The following is a 15,660-nucleotide window of genomic DNA, read 5'->3' as shown; positions in this document are numbered from 1 at the left end:
GTTTCAATTTTCTTTGAGTTTTTATAGCAGCTATTTTGGAATGCAATTTTTTTTATTTTACTACTGTAATGTAAATTTTATACAGTTTCTGAATAAGAGGACTAACAAAATTAAAACAAGAATATATTTAGAAAATTTATAATTAGATTGTTTTTGATACATAACTTTTTAATTAAATATATAAAAGCACTAAAATATATGAATGCTAAATTTAATATTAAATTATTTTGAATATAGTTGTAATGTGACACAATTTCACAATGACAGTGTCCTAAAAAATCATTGCAAGAATATTGAGAGAATGCCTACCTCAAATTGCACTAATATAATACAATATTCCTAACATTTTCAAATCTACAAAATAATCTTAAAACTATGATTATTTTTAATTAAACTTTTAACATATTAAATTTTTAAATTTACAATATACATTATCATAACTTATTTACCAGACTAAAAAAATACCTCAAGCAAAACTTTATATAATTGCTTGTTAAAATATGCAATAATCTTTTGGTAAAATTTTAACCTACGCCAGGTGTCGCCGACGTCAGGAATCTGATATGGCACCAAGAAGAAGAAGAAAATTTTAAATATTTTTACTAACTTGTTTCAATTCAATAAGAACTTGTTCATCCACTCCGTCATCCAAAAATATTTCTCGTACATTAGCCACAACATCTTCAATGACACTGCGATATAACACTGGCTACAAAAAATTTATTTTATTAATTTCAATGTTAATTAATAAATTTTTTGAACAGAATTAGTATTTCAGAATACATATTGGTAATTGCTAATGAAATAATTTTATTACTTAAAGGTTATTTATAAAATTCACACAATACTGCAATTTATTTCAATTTTTCCATCATCATAATATCATTTTAGTTTTATACATTTAATTATCAATTGTTTTATACTATCACAAACAGATTTATACTTATGTAAAACATTTTTAACTTTAATTTATTTATGTAAAACTTTTCTAAGCATATTAGCAGATATGAATTAAAAGATCATACTAGATAATCAAGATTTCACTGTAAATGGAAGTTTGTACTTAGCTAATTTCCTATTTAATTTTATGAAATTCCACTATAAATCAACTAATTATACATCTTATTGCACCAAGCTCTTCATATGTAACATCCGATCATCTGCTATTATGTATATTAAAATTCATATAAATATTTTATCTTTTCATTCCAGAATCAACAGTGAATACAACAGCAAAAGTATAAAAGATAATCACAATGCATTGCGGAAGAAAATCTGATTTAATCAAAAAAGATAAGTTCTGTCCAAAAAATTGTTTTCACACTATATAGGTCATCACTGCAAAATGCAGTGTATAATCACAAATTTTTTCATACCTTCTAACAAATTGAATCTCATTCCTAAAGAGATTATAATGGTTTCGTTCTCTCAAATGTTACTTGAATAGTCCATACTTCTAAACAAAAGAAGCAGTTAAGGATATTTTTCAAATGTAATTTAGTAGGCTCAATAAATCTTATTTATAATACAAATATGAAGTGTCCAATTAATTCCAGGACACAACTATTCCTTTGCTTCTGCTGCATCAAGAACTCCACTAATATCATGGAATGTAGCATATACTAGGACTATCTATTGCAATAGCAGATTCAAAAGTACCCAAAGGGGACTAACTCAAAAATTAAAAATATCTAAACAAGCCAATAAACCATACAGTATTTATGTTGATGTTTGAACAAATAAGTTTTAATTTTTTATGTCAATGGGGAGGGCTTAATTAAGCCCCTGTAGATCAGCCACTGATCTGTTGGCCAGATTGTAAACTATATCAGAGCAATCAACATCATTGATGGACCACATATGTCAACACAGTTGATATTTGTTTGGAACAAAAACTTGTGATGAAATTTCCTGTTGCAAGAGCAGAAATTCATTGTTTAACTTTTATTTTAAAAACTTTATAATTAGGAAAAAAGTCTTGACTGCTCTTGGTAGTGTTCAAGAAAGACACTTTGTCATGATCAAAAAAGTTTGAGTAGTGCGTAAAGTTTTAGGATGGTAGAAAAATCAGTAACAGATGACCTGAGAACCAGAGTTCCTTGCTTGGCTATCTCACAAGGAGAGAGTCAGATGTTTGGGTCTCCAATTCAAACAAAATTTGGTGAGCGTGTAGCCCTTAACTTAAGCTCTTTGTCCAACTAATAGGATCCATTTCCCAACCATTTCCAAAAAACATGCCTCTAAAAATTGAGTGTTTAGCTTATAAGGCTTTGGAAATTTGCCATTGTTCAGACACTGTAACATCAACTGCCTTACTCTAAATTTCCAGGCTGATGTCTAATAACATTGCATACATTCTCAACTCACTCTTGTAGCTCTGTCACAATTGCAAATGGCACAAAGTAGACAACAGAGTTCAAATACCTCCAAAAATAAAAATCAAAGAAATTTAAATCAAGGGACCTAACTGGCAACTGAGTAGTCCATCTCTTCCTAATTTCCAATTAAGATATTATATCTCTTGCTACAATAATAAAATGAAGAGGTGCTCCATTATGCATGAACTAAACAATCATTCTTGATGCTAAGGGAACTTCTTCAACAATTAAGAAAAAAGTTTTCTATCAAATTCTTTTCTTCCAGAATATTCTAAATTATTTATAAAAATTAATTTACGTTGTCTTTGAAACCGTGTTTGATGAATTTATTCAATAATATAGCATTAATCATAAACAGCATAAATGAAGAAATACAGTTTACTGTAGAAGAGGAGAACAAAGCCACTACAAGTATAAATTATTTAGATGTTACAATAAAAAGGAGTAACAACAACTTGGAATTTAAATCTTATAAAAAGCCATGCTCTATAGATGTAACAATTAGATATGACTCTAACATTCCTTTATATAAAATATAATACCTTTAAAATGGAATATATAAAAATCATGACTAGAACTATATTAATGTCTATAAAAAGAACAAAAAAAGAAATTTGCTCTCGATGGTTATCTTAATAGTTTAGTCGATCGCTAGGAAAACAAGGTAAATAGTAACATGAATAACAAAAAATTAAAAAAATTAAATATGGATATAAAATATATCAGTTTTCCATATATAAAAGGATTATATGAAGATATCAACAAAGATTTACAAAAAATAAACATGAAACTAGCCCCAAAATATGAAAAACTAGAAAATAGATTAAGACTCATAAAAACTAAAAAAACAGACAATACAAAACAAGAAACAAAGAACATAGTGTATAAGATACCGTGTACCTGTAATACAGTTAATTTCTATATAGGAGAAACTAAACGCAAACTAAGTATACAATTAAAGGAACACATTGCTGATCTCAGATATCATAGACTAAACTCTGTTTTTCACAACCACTGTTTATTAAATGACTGTAGTATAGATAAAAATAATGTTCAATTTTTATACATAGAATAGAACATGTATAATAGAAAATTTAATGAAATTGTTTCAATTTTAACAACCAAAAACTATCAATAAAAATCTAAGTGTAAAAATAAATGAAAACTGGTTGAAAATATTATAAAACACGCAGTATATATTAATGTTGATTGTAGTTATCTGTAAAAGTTATACTGTTGTTACCACTCATAATATCTCTGTAATATGCAAATTAGTATAAAACTGCAATGCAGTAAGTGACGTGGATACAGTCAAAAGACAATAATGTAAAAAATCGCTCGTTTCTGAAATGTACATGTAATTGAGTTTATACTTCCTAGATATTGTAATACAGTAAGGTCTCGTTTTATGCGGATTATTTTTATGCGATTTTGAAGTTGTGCGGTTTGTATTTCATCCAAAAATTTCTTGGACAAACATACATATAGGCTTGTTTAGGAAGCCCGCGTATAGACAGTCTCCAAAAATCGTGGAACGCTCAAAGCTCACTCCATTTGTTCCACTGACATATGACGTTTATGGATGTAAAGGACAGCTAGATCTACCTTAATCGCTTTAGTTCCTAGCAATTTTTGATATAAATGTAATTAAACATAAAAAATACTTAAAACTGAAAAAAACGAAAGAAATGCGTTAATTTTGAAGAAAAAGCTTCAAAGTTTAACTTCCTTTGTCTCGCCCTTCTGTGAAATTTAACACCGATGAGTAATTGTTTACACATCTGGATGACCTGAACACAGCTGGAGTTGGATTTCCTGGGGCATTCTCATAGACGTCACGGGAGGACAAGGGTTTAAAGTAGGGTGAACACTAGCTGGCCGTATATTTTTAACTATTTTTTAAAATTTTGGAGACTTAAAAAACATTCCAAAAATTCAAAAAAAAAATATATTTCAAAAATGGCCTTAAGGACCGTGTTTTATGAAACGCTATGTAACCTGCCCGAGTTAACTCGGGCGAGGAACTAAAGTTTTAATTAACTCTTCACATCCAGATGTTAGTGATTTATTTTTAGAGTGAGCTTTTGCAATTCGGGGATTCCCCTTGTATTACTTTTCAATAAAATAAACTGAATTAAGTTTGAATACAAGTTTATTTTAAGCTTTTATATGAATTTCTTTCAGACATTCGAAGTAATTTATTAAGTAGCCTATTTCTTTTAATTTCTGCAAACTTTTTTATGCGGTTTTAAGTTAATTTTAACTCGTTGTTTTGGTTTTATGCGATTTTGGAAAATTACGGAACGTATCCTTACTTTTTCAAGGCAAGTAAAGTCTTTTTTTATGCAAATTTTTTTATATGCACTTTTCTGTAGAACGTATCCACCGCATAAAACGAGACCTTACTGTAGTTGGATACTGTGAAATAAGTAAAAGATCATATATAGCAAATTTTAATGTAAGGGGAACTACTCCACTTATTGTGAGATAAGTTCTATGTGTCGATTGAGTAAAGATCTTGTATGCATAATGGATTGAATATGGATATGGTAAGAACTATACCTTGTTTTAATTCACTTTTGTTAGATATTCAGTGTAATATTTTAAATATTGTATCATTTAGTTGACTGATGAAAAGCTTTATGCCTGAAACATGCAAATGGCACATATATCAACTAAATGGAGATGGAAATAAAGCCAAGTGTTTATTTAAAACTCAATTTTGAGTTTGAAGTCCAAAATTAATTTAGCCGACGTTCTGCATAGTTTTAGTACAGATTTATGATAGGAATTGGCAGAGGAGATCTACATAGGAACTAATAGGGCTTAAGTCCTGGGTCCCCAAGTGTCAAGGGCCCACAAAATTGAATTATCATCACAAATTTTTTATACATTTTCATTAACAATGAGCACTTATCATATAGTAAAAAAAGTTAATATTAATAATATAATAATGATGATAATTTATAGTATTATTTGTTTATTGTAATAATTCTTAATCTAACAAAAAATGAGGTCCCATTGGACTTCAATAAGCTCTAGGCCCCAAAAAACCTAGATCTACCCCTGGGAATTGGCAGGCAAAGTTATGAATTAATTTAAATATAATTATTAAATTTAATAAGAGTGAGCACCTAATGCTTGCCTCTAGTGACAAATTATTTAGAAAATAATTTAAAATATTTGCAGAGAAGTAGCTTGATTTAGTACAACAGTCATATTACTAATATACGCCTAGTAGGTGATTTAGCCTTATCGACAATGGGTCGTACAACCAGGTACATGTTTTACTCAAAGAGTATTACTAATATATCTGGTTTCATGATATTTGTATGTGTATCTATCCAATTCATCAAGAAAGCTCAAAATGATTCTCTGAGAATATGTTTGACAAAATTTAAGGGTCAGTCAGTCAGCTTCCATTGATTTTTGTCCAATCACTAATCAAGAACTGGTGTTGGTGCTAAGGTGACAAAACTATCTTTCTATACAAGGTCTGTTCAAAAAGTATCGGACCTTTGGTCCTCAAAAATAAATTTANAATATGTTTGACAAAATTTAAGGGTCAGTCAGTCAGCTTCCATTGATTTTTGTCCAATCACTAATCAAGAACTGGTGTTGGTGCTAAGGTGACAAAACTATCTCTCTATACAAGGTCTGCTCAAAAAGTATCGGACCTTTGGTCCTCAAAAATAAATTTATTGACTTTGAGGTACAAAACCCTAATCCCCTTCAAAGTAGTCTCCTTGGTAATGTATACACTTCTCCCAGCGTTCCTGCCATTGCCGGAAACACTGCTGGAACGCATCTTTTGGAATCATCATCAGCCGCTCCATCGCATTCCGCACCATGTCTTCTCTCGACTAAATTCGTGTTCCTTTTAGCGGCATTTTCAGCTTGGGAAATAGCCAAAGGTCCCACGAAGCCATGTGGGGAGAGTACGGAGCATGACGAACCACAGGAGTATTGTGTTTGGCAACGAAAGCCCGAAACAGATGCGCAGAATGGGCGGATGCGTTATCACGATGGAGCTGCCAAGTTTTGATCGACCACAGATCCGGTCATTTGCGTCTCACTGTATCGGAAAGACGACGAAGGACCTCCTGGTAGTACTCCTTTGCGATGGTTTGGCCTCGTGGTGCATACTCACGACACACCACCCCACGAGAGTCGAAAAAACTGTCAACATGACCTTTGATATTGCTGCGGACCTGCCGCGCTTTTTTTGGCCTCGAGGATCGTCCCCGAAAGCCTGCTGAATCTTGCGAATGGTTTACACTCGGGTATCGCCAAGGTTTTTGGCAAAATTTGATGTAATATCGCTGCTCACGTTGTTCAGTCATTTTCCAGCTTAGTGGAATCCGACGAGAGCGCACTACATGACCTCACTCATAGGCCGATTGCCAATGACTGACGCTTCCTGCAGGCGGGAAAAAATTCAGGGCTGTGCATGACTGTCCCCTCCACAACTCCACCGAAGGAGGCCTCTCGCGCATCATTGGTTTACGCGGAAAAAAAAAGGTCCGATACTTTTTGAACAGACCTTGTAGTTCTCAGCCCAACTGTGCTGATTATGAAAATGAATATCTTGTTTTTTGTACACATTGCTTCATCTGTGAAGAGAACATTGGACAGGAATGGGTGGTTTTCCACGTATACTTGTAAAACCCATTGAATGTACTCTAATCTAAGTGGAAAATCATCATATATCACAGCCTGGTCTGGATATGTTGAAAATGGTACAGAAAAATGATTTCACTGCAAAATTCACATGGCAATTGTTAAAAAGTTCATGTTCACAAGCAAGTGTTCTTGAGATAATATGTGAATCATTCATTATTCAATTGGGAATACTGTCTTTGTTTTGTGGCCACCTTCCACTTGTTTGTACCACAAAAAATGATCCTTGTTCTCTAAGATGGTTATGAATATGGGTAAATATTCTCTCATCTGGAGTTTGGCAATTAGGACAGACATCAAGATAAAGACAAAATAGACAGCTTATGCTACATTTCCATTTGCATGACTACACTACTACTCAAAACTAATTACTTGCTATTTTTCACTTGTGCAGAGAAAAACTGTTTCTGCAATTAAGTTATAAAATCACTTCAGTAATATGGATTATAGAGACATTTATGCAAATTTTTGAGTACAAATCCAATTTAACATTACCTATGGTACATTAAAAACACAAAAAGTCAATTTTTTCAAGGACTTTTGAGACACCACAATTGTTTGTTTGTTACGTTATGGCAACGCAACACTTGGGCAATCTGCCTAGGAGGATGCCTTCCGGGAGGTCTTTTTAAGGAAACTGGCCCTTATTTAGGCGTTACAGACGTGGGGAAAAACCTGGAAAACTCCACGTGGCAAGCCCGTCCGAGCAAGGCGCAAACCCATGACCAAACTCCCCGTGTTCAGGGTATGAAGACCGCTTGGCCACTGATAGGCTTGACACCACAATTCAAAACTGTCTTTACACTATCATATGGATGTCTTTCCCTAGGCACAAAAATAAAATAAGTTCAATTCCTTTCCTATGGGTTTACTGAGACTTTTCTTTTAGCTTTTGCATGTAAAACACATTTATAAGTTATATATAAGTTATTTTTGATATACAGTAGACGTTTATCCGAATCAATTGGGGACTGGGGTTGTTCAGATAACTTATTTTTTGGATAACCGATTATGTACGAAAAAATACATTAACCTATTCCATCCTGAAATTTTTCTCCGTTGCGTGTCGCTTTGCGTTGAATTTTCGTCTATGTTAAGCCTAACGTAAACTTTTTAAAATAATAATTGTGGCAAACAAAATAAATATATTGAAAAATATAAAAACAATAAAAAATTATACTTCAGGACTTAATTTAGTATCAAAAACAAAATATTTGAGTAGCCCAAGACATAGCCAAAGATTGCAGCGCCACAGCACTAGCAAAAATTTAAATTTGCCGACTGGAATTCTTTCGGATAACCAACGCTCTATTGTATTTTAAGCATCCCTGTATAAGTTATTTTTGATAAATATAATTAATTTCATGTCAACCTTCATTTGGTTTTTAATAAATATTGTATTATTCTATTATGGGGTGGACACCCCTTTTGTCAAAGGCCATCTTTCAATGAACAGAAACCACTGTCTGACAATTGTCTGTCCCTGTTACATTCTTGTCAAGAAATGAAACACAGAAGCACTAAAATAATATTTTAAAAAGAAGAAAGTAAAAGCATGATTACAAAAAGGGCACCATTTAGCAACAAACAAGAAATAGCAGAGATGCAGATGGAAATATACAAAAAATTTGGAAAATACTAGAAATGCTACAATATAAATGTGTGCATTAACAAAGAAAAAATAAATATTTAGTAGTGTTAAACACTGATTTTTAGTTATTGTTACATTTTTTCCTAAAGCAGAACTTTATTTTAAATCACCATATATGGCTAGCTGGATGGCCAAGGTGATTAAAGCAACAGCCTATCACTCTGGGAATCTAGAATCAAATATAGGCAGATCAAATAATCCCAGGAATTTTTCAGGGGATTATCTGTTCTAGATACTTCAGACCCTGTTTCTCACCATCCAGCTGTCCCATTGTGAATCTGCCACAGTAAGCTTGCAAAAGTCTTCTGAGTGGCTACAAGGCAGACAGAATCAAAAATTAAAAGAAAAAAGTCACCATATATGCCTACTGACAGTAATTGTTTTTAGAAAAAGTACTGTGTATACATAAATACATAGTGTTTGCTATGTTTATTGAAATGACTTTAAAATTAAAAGGAAAAGGGCAAAGAAAATAAAATATACATATATTTTTTTACATTTTTCCTTTTAATTTTAAGGCCATTTCAATAAACATAGCAAATACTAAGTCTAGAGTAAAACTTGGTTAAAATGAATATTCACATTTTGAAGCAATTATCATTTTCTTGTTACAGACAGCATAAGTTTAATGAGTCCTGTGCAATACTGGATTTTACAGAAACTTACAAACTATTTAAAATATACAAATGACAAACAATATTGTCATAATATGTTTGTTTTGTTAATTTATGAATTTTGTTTACACTTTTATCTAATTTTTAACAAAATATTTGTTTTTATTACTAAAATCAGTGATAATGACTTGTATAATATAAAAACTTATAACACAACAGTCTTATTTTGCAATGATGATTAAGAAATTTTTTGATGAAATATCAGATTGTAGAACTAAATTTCAAAAATATCTTTATAATCCAGCAATAATTCTAATAAACTAATATATTCAACCATTTTAAATGGTTATCTTCACATTCAAGAACCTGAAGGTGAATGAATATTTTAGATAATTGAAAATGTTAATTAATTTAAAATTAGTACTAGATTATATAGGACATTTTGTTTATCTGTCCAGTGGAATTCATTTATCTAAATATTTTTCTGATTTATCACCAACAGTTTGTTGTTAATTCTCTAAAATCAAACTGATGTTAAAAAATGATTTTAGGATATAAAACTAATATGACAAAAAATTGGTAACAATAAATGAGTTAAAAAGTATTACACTTAAATGTGCAAACAACAAACAATAAAGGAATGAATCTGTAGAAATAAATGGATTGTCAAAGACTGACTCGTTTCTACATGCTTTTAAATAATTGTAATAAATTCAATCTTGGAATTTTATCTGATATTTTAAGAGATTGTAAATATAAAATAATTATTTTATATAATTCAAACTGTAATTCATAAGAGTCACTTCTAGAGATACTTGATAAGACTTCACAGATGAATATCCTGCCTTGCTTACGGCCACATATTCACATAACTCAAGTTCAACAAGCATTGAGGAAAGTAAAAAAGCTCTTCTAATGAAAATGAAAATGGCTGAGTTGATGTAATGTGAAGGCTGAAAAGATGTTGTCAGGATTACATCAGAAATATCATTAAACTTGCAGTATACTAAATAAAGAAACCCCATAGGAAATATATTTATGTACAGATCTAAGAATGCTATTTTTATATCCATCTCCTCTTCTATGGAGAAGGAAATGGAGGAATACACAATGGATAAATGGTGTACAGTGTGTGACAGCTCCTGGTTCGTACCTTCTCATGCAACAAGAATGTCGTCTACATAACTGAAATATAGGAGTGGGTAGCAGATAGTGAGTGAGGTAGTAAATACTTTAAACTCTACTTATCTCATGATCAACCCTATCAAGGTAGCAGATAAAGGGGAGCTCATTGAGACCCTCTGCTTTTTTAAGTAGATGGTTTACTTTACATTCAGTTTTATTTTAAATTGCAAAAACATAATTTTTATTTTTTACATACTAATTTATTGGTTATTCTTATAATTTTTCTATTTATTACTACTATTTAGACATTCTCTGAAAGTTGGATAATCAAAAATTATAGACACTCTCTCTTCATATTGGTCCATTCAATTCAGGGTCTACTATATCCTTATCCCTGACATACAGATACACAGTATATATGATGAATGCATTAATTCAGCTGGCAAATAAAATTATCAATTAAGTTAAAAATAAAAATATAATGTTATTAAAACTAACCTCCAAAAAACCAATAACGGTGGGTTTCCTCAAATAAAAATTGTCACAAATGTTTTCGAACATAGTTCTTCCTCGGGTGAGAATTTTTATTTGAAGAAACACACCGTTATTGGTTTATTTGGAGGTTGGTTTTATATATCGCGGTTTGCTGCTGATGTTTTATAATGTTATTCTTGTCATATATAGTCTACCATACATATTTAATTGTCATATTTGGTCTACCATGTCATATGACATCTACCAATGACTAAAGACTTACATAGTGTTTATGTAGGTCTTATTTTTTATTAACTTTTTTGGGTTTTATTTTTACAAAGAAATAAGAAAGGACAAAATTAAGAAAGCCTATATCAATAAGAGTTCCTTGTGTAATAAGTTACTGAAAAAAAGCCAAAAACTTTAGGTTTATAAAAAATCCACAGAAACCAGTAATGGAACAATTAATCATATTACATTTCATTACAAGACCTACAGAATGGTTCTATTTTAAATTTTATTCTAATTTTGAGGGTTAAAAACAGAAGAAATCCTTGACTGTCCAAGACTAACTCAAATGTGCCTGAATTCTGGTGAAACTGTAGTTTCCAAATTCTATATATGGCATATATTGTAGACTTCATATGACAAGAAAACTAATATAACTCTATATATATAGAACTATATTATTGGATATCTTTAAAACAGATTATATAAATAATCTGTTTTAAAGATATCCAATTCTACACAAAAATATTGTTTGGGAATATGCCTATTGTCTCAATTGTTGATGGTCGACGAATCAATGAATTCGTGCCATCAGCAGCAGTTGGTTGGTTAACATCTGGTTAACCAACTGCAATGGTTAACATCTGGCAATGGAAAGGTTTCCATAAATTAATGCTAAGGGGAACATCTAGGCCTATGTTGTGGGATTACAGTAATATGGAGCAGTGATATTATCCTAGCAATATGGAACATTATGAAACTATACAATGTCTGAAGTTACAATGTTTTTTTTGTAGGAAAGTAAAGAACTTTCAGTTTCCTGAGTAATTACAAAAATCCAAATCAATTATCTGTCTATTCATAAGCAGTGACATCAAGATAACTGATTTGAATTTGCTTTCTGTCTGCACAATATAAATTATCTAGCCAACTAAAACTGGTGACTTGCATGTTTTAAAGTTGGATGAAAACAGGATCAATTAAAATCTTTTTCTCCAATAGGTAAATGTTACAATTTGACATTCAGTGCTGAATAAATCAATGTACGTATGATTGAATTTTTAAAAACTTTTTGAGTTATGTAAAAACTTGGATTTCTTGTTTTTATGATGTTGGTATAGAAAATTTGTAAGATGTAGTATTACTAAGGAACTGTACTCTGTTTATGGTCAGGTCTTTGTATCAGAAACTAGAAATAGAAGGAATTCTTATGCATTATGTAATTTTGTAGGTGTCCTAGTGAGAAGCATTACAGTATGTTATAAGTGATGATAAGGTAATAAAAATTGTAAAAAATATCATTATTTAACTTATGGAAGTGCCCTTATCTGATCTGTAGGCACCAAGAGGACTTTTTTTAATCATGCCCACTATGGTTTGGCTAGACTCACAATAGAGGTAGCCAGGTAGTGTGGGATGAACACTATATATTCAGGACAGACCACCCATTAATACTACTCTATTTCCAATTGGAAAAAAACCCAGGTTCCTGAAGTTGGCAGGATAAGAGTCTAATGTGTTATCAAGTTTTTTTCCACAATTTGCTGTTCTGACTCTTCTCAAGTTGTTATACAGTAATGCACAATGTAACATACTTTTTACTTGCTGTTAATCTGTTACTGTTTTTACAAAATAACAAACCATCATTACATTCAGTTATTTTCATCTTGGAAATAGTAAATAAAACAATTAATTATTAACACATGGTCAGAATAATAGCATGCAATTGGCTAAAACTGGCTGAGCAGTATCATTACCATAATTGGCGTTCCTTCACCCTAATACTAATAATTTACTTTACTGATTCATATGTAAAACCTAATGATGTATGAGTATTGGGAAAGTACTTAAAAATCTTATTGTTTCCCATATACAGGTATCCCTTGATTAATGCAGTTAATTAATTAAAACTTCTGCCACATATATAAAGGGATTCCCACAATTAATTTCACATGTTAATTAAATCCCACATTAAGCAAGGGATACCTGTACTTTCAATGTTTCTTTGAAATGTAATTATTGCCTCTTGAAATATTTCACTTTAAAATATTTTGTTACAGCTTGCTCTATTAAGACTTTGAAAGAAATTTGTTAATCACAAATATTTTTGTAAAATACAATAGAATAAGTCTACACAAAGATACCTAGATAAAACAAAAACTGACTTCATTAAGAGAGGATAAAAAGAAAACCAATGACAAAATTTATTGACACAGCAACAGAAGCAATTATTCAATGTAGTCACCAACTAACAAAATTTCATGTGGTTTTTGAACCTGTTTGACGTTTCTATTCACAGATATGCTAATTTGTATAGTAGGCATGACGAGATCACACTTGGTCAATACTAACCGCCCATTTTAGGAAAGATGCGATAGTTCTGCGATAATTTTGCTATGTATGCGAGTAGTTATGCCGTACGAGTTTTATCAGTTATAATATCAATTTTCCTCAAAAAGAACTTTTGTGTAAACATAAGCAAATCCTCTGTAACCTGGATGATAATTCGGAAAGTGGAGGAGGGCTGGAGGGGGTGACCCAAGGATTTAATAGTCAATCTCACACAATTTCATAAACGCATTTATATCTAATAGAAAGTTGAATAGATCCCCAAAAACAAGTTAAAAACAGTAGAGAAAACTTTTGATGCAGAGAGTACTAACTCATCCTGTCACCCATTTCTAAAACAGACAGTATTGACCAAGTGCAATCTCTCATTGCAACTACTATAATTTTCTTAAGATATACCAGTGTTTAATTTTTCCCAGTTTTTTTTTAACAAATTATGATTTTCTAAATTTTATTTTCTCATCTTTTTATGAAATTACTAGTGGAAATATCTAACAATGCCAGACAAAGGATAATAAGGACAAACATTAAAAATTTGGTCTTCGATCCAGACAGCACCGGATATATCTGTTAGTACTAATATACAATATCATCGAAATATAAAATCCTATACACAATCCAGTTAGAATCAAAGCATTTTACGAAGATTATTGAAATTTAAAGTTCAAGTGTAAAAACATTTTATTTTTCAAACAAACAGACATTGTTATTTAAAAAATATACAACGTAACCAAAACTGTATTATTTAAGAAATAATCATTTTCAATTATTTTGAATTTACCGTATAAATATATATATATACATATATATAAAAAATGCAATTTATTAAATTCGCGTTATCGGACGAAAATTAATTCCGTATCAAACTTCAGTAGCAGCTTCGTTTCCCGGTAATTTTAACCGAACCTCTTCTTTAAATCAATATATTCCTCCCTACAATTTATTATATACTTTAGATTAATTCAATTTTTTTACCCCCTTCAATTTTCAATTTTTCTAATTTTTATATGTTTTAATATAATATAAATAAATAAAACTCATAAATATATGTATGTATATTACATATAATATTTCATTTCTAAACAAGGATATAAAAAGTTTGAAAAATAATAACTTCAGCCTAAAGCAAAAAGAGGGACACAAAGGAAAAAACTTGTTCCACTTTTGTCAAGCATGGGAAGTTCCCTTATCATTATTCCCAATCACAAATAAAAATATAAAAGATATTTGGTAAAACTTAATTTTGTTTATTTTTCTTTTTTGCGGCAATAACACACATATATATATATGTAGTACCTGAAAAGGTCCCAATCGACAAACACAATTGGTTTATTTTCTATTCGGATTTTTCGCTCTTCCGACATTTGTTCACTAAGTCAAAAGCTGATTGACTCAAGATCAAAAGATCTTATATTTAAGTCTTTTTAATTTTTATATATCATATCGATTGTTGTTTTTCGAGCGAACTTACCACTCTTGCTGCTGCCATTCACTCGACTTTCGATTCTTTTCCGTTTTGTGGGCTCCAGTGGCAGCCGTCGAACAGCTAACGTTCCTCCTTTATATATTCCCCGTCTCCTCTTTGCTTCCTTAGGGGGGTCTTACAATTGCTCTAATGACGTCAAAACGACGTTTCGCCATCTGGCAATCGGTTAAAAATGTAAAAATCTTATTTACTTTAAAATTTTAATTAAAAGCAGTGACATCAAGATAACTGATTTGAATTTGCTTTCTGTCTGCACAATATAAATTATCTAGCCAACTAAAACTGGTGACTTGCATGTTTTAAAGTTGGATGAAAACAGGATCAATTAAAATCTTTTTCTCCAATAGGTAAATGTTACAATTTGACATTCAGTGCTGAATAAATCAATGTACGTACGATTGAATTTTTAAAAACTTTTTGAGTTATGTAAAAACTTGGATTTCTTGTTTTTATGATGTTGGTATAGAAAATTTGTAAGATGTAGTATTACTAAGGAACTGTACTCTGTTTATGGTCAGGTCTTTGTATCAGAAACTAGAAATAGAAGGAATTCTTATGCATTATGTAATTTTGTAGGTGTCCTAGTGAGAAGCATTACAGTATGTTATAAGTGATGATAAGGTAATAAAAATTGTAAAAAATATCATTATTTAACTTATGGAAGTGCCCTTATCT

The 15,660-nt window shown here is 30.9% G+C and overlaps 1 protein-coding gene across 1 annotated transcript in view; it reads right to left on the bottom strand.

Annotated features, from left to right (window-relative positions):
• Positions 1–15,124, bottom strand: part of LOC111625063 (TFIIA-alpha and beta-like factor) — a 54,372-nt gene extending 39,248 nt beyond the window's left edge. Inside the window, exons 1-2 of the mRNA XM_023368094.1 lie at positions 14,971–15,124; positions 608–709 (exon numbers count right to left, since the gene is read on the bottom strand). Of these exons, the coding sequence (XP_023223862.1) occupies positions 608–709; positions 14,971–14,988 (120 nt within the window). The 5' untranslated portion in view covers positions 14,989–15,124. The remainder of the gene's footprint in view (positions 1–607; positions 710–14,970) is intronic.
• Positions 15,125–15,660: the final 536 nt, after the last annotated feature.

Source organism: Centruroides sculpturatus, unplaced genomic scaffold, assembly GCF_000671375.1.
Source record: "Centruroides sculpturatus isolate CEXI.00-Female unplaced genomic scaffold, Cexi_2.0 scaffold40, whole genome shotgun sequence".
In the NCBI taxonomy this organism is placed as follows: domain Eukaryota; kingdom Metazoa; phylum Arthropoda; class Arachnida; order Scorpiones; family Buthidae; genus Centruroides; species Centruroides sculpturatus.
The sequence above is the reverse complement of the archived record's forward strand: the minus strand, read 5'-3'. Positions and strand labels throughout refer to the sequence as shown.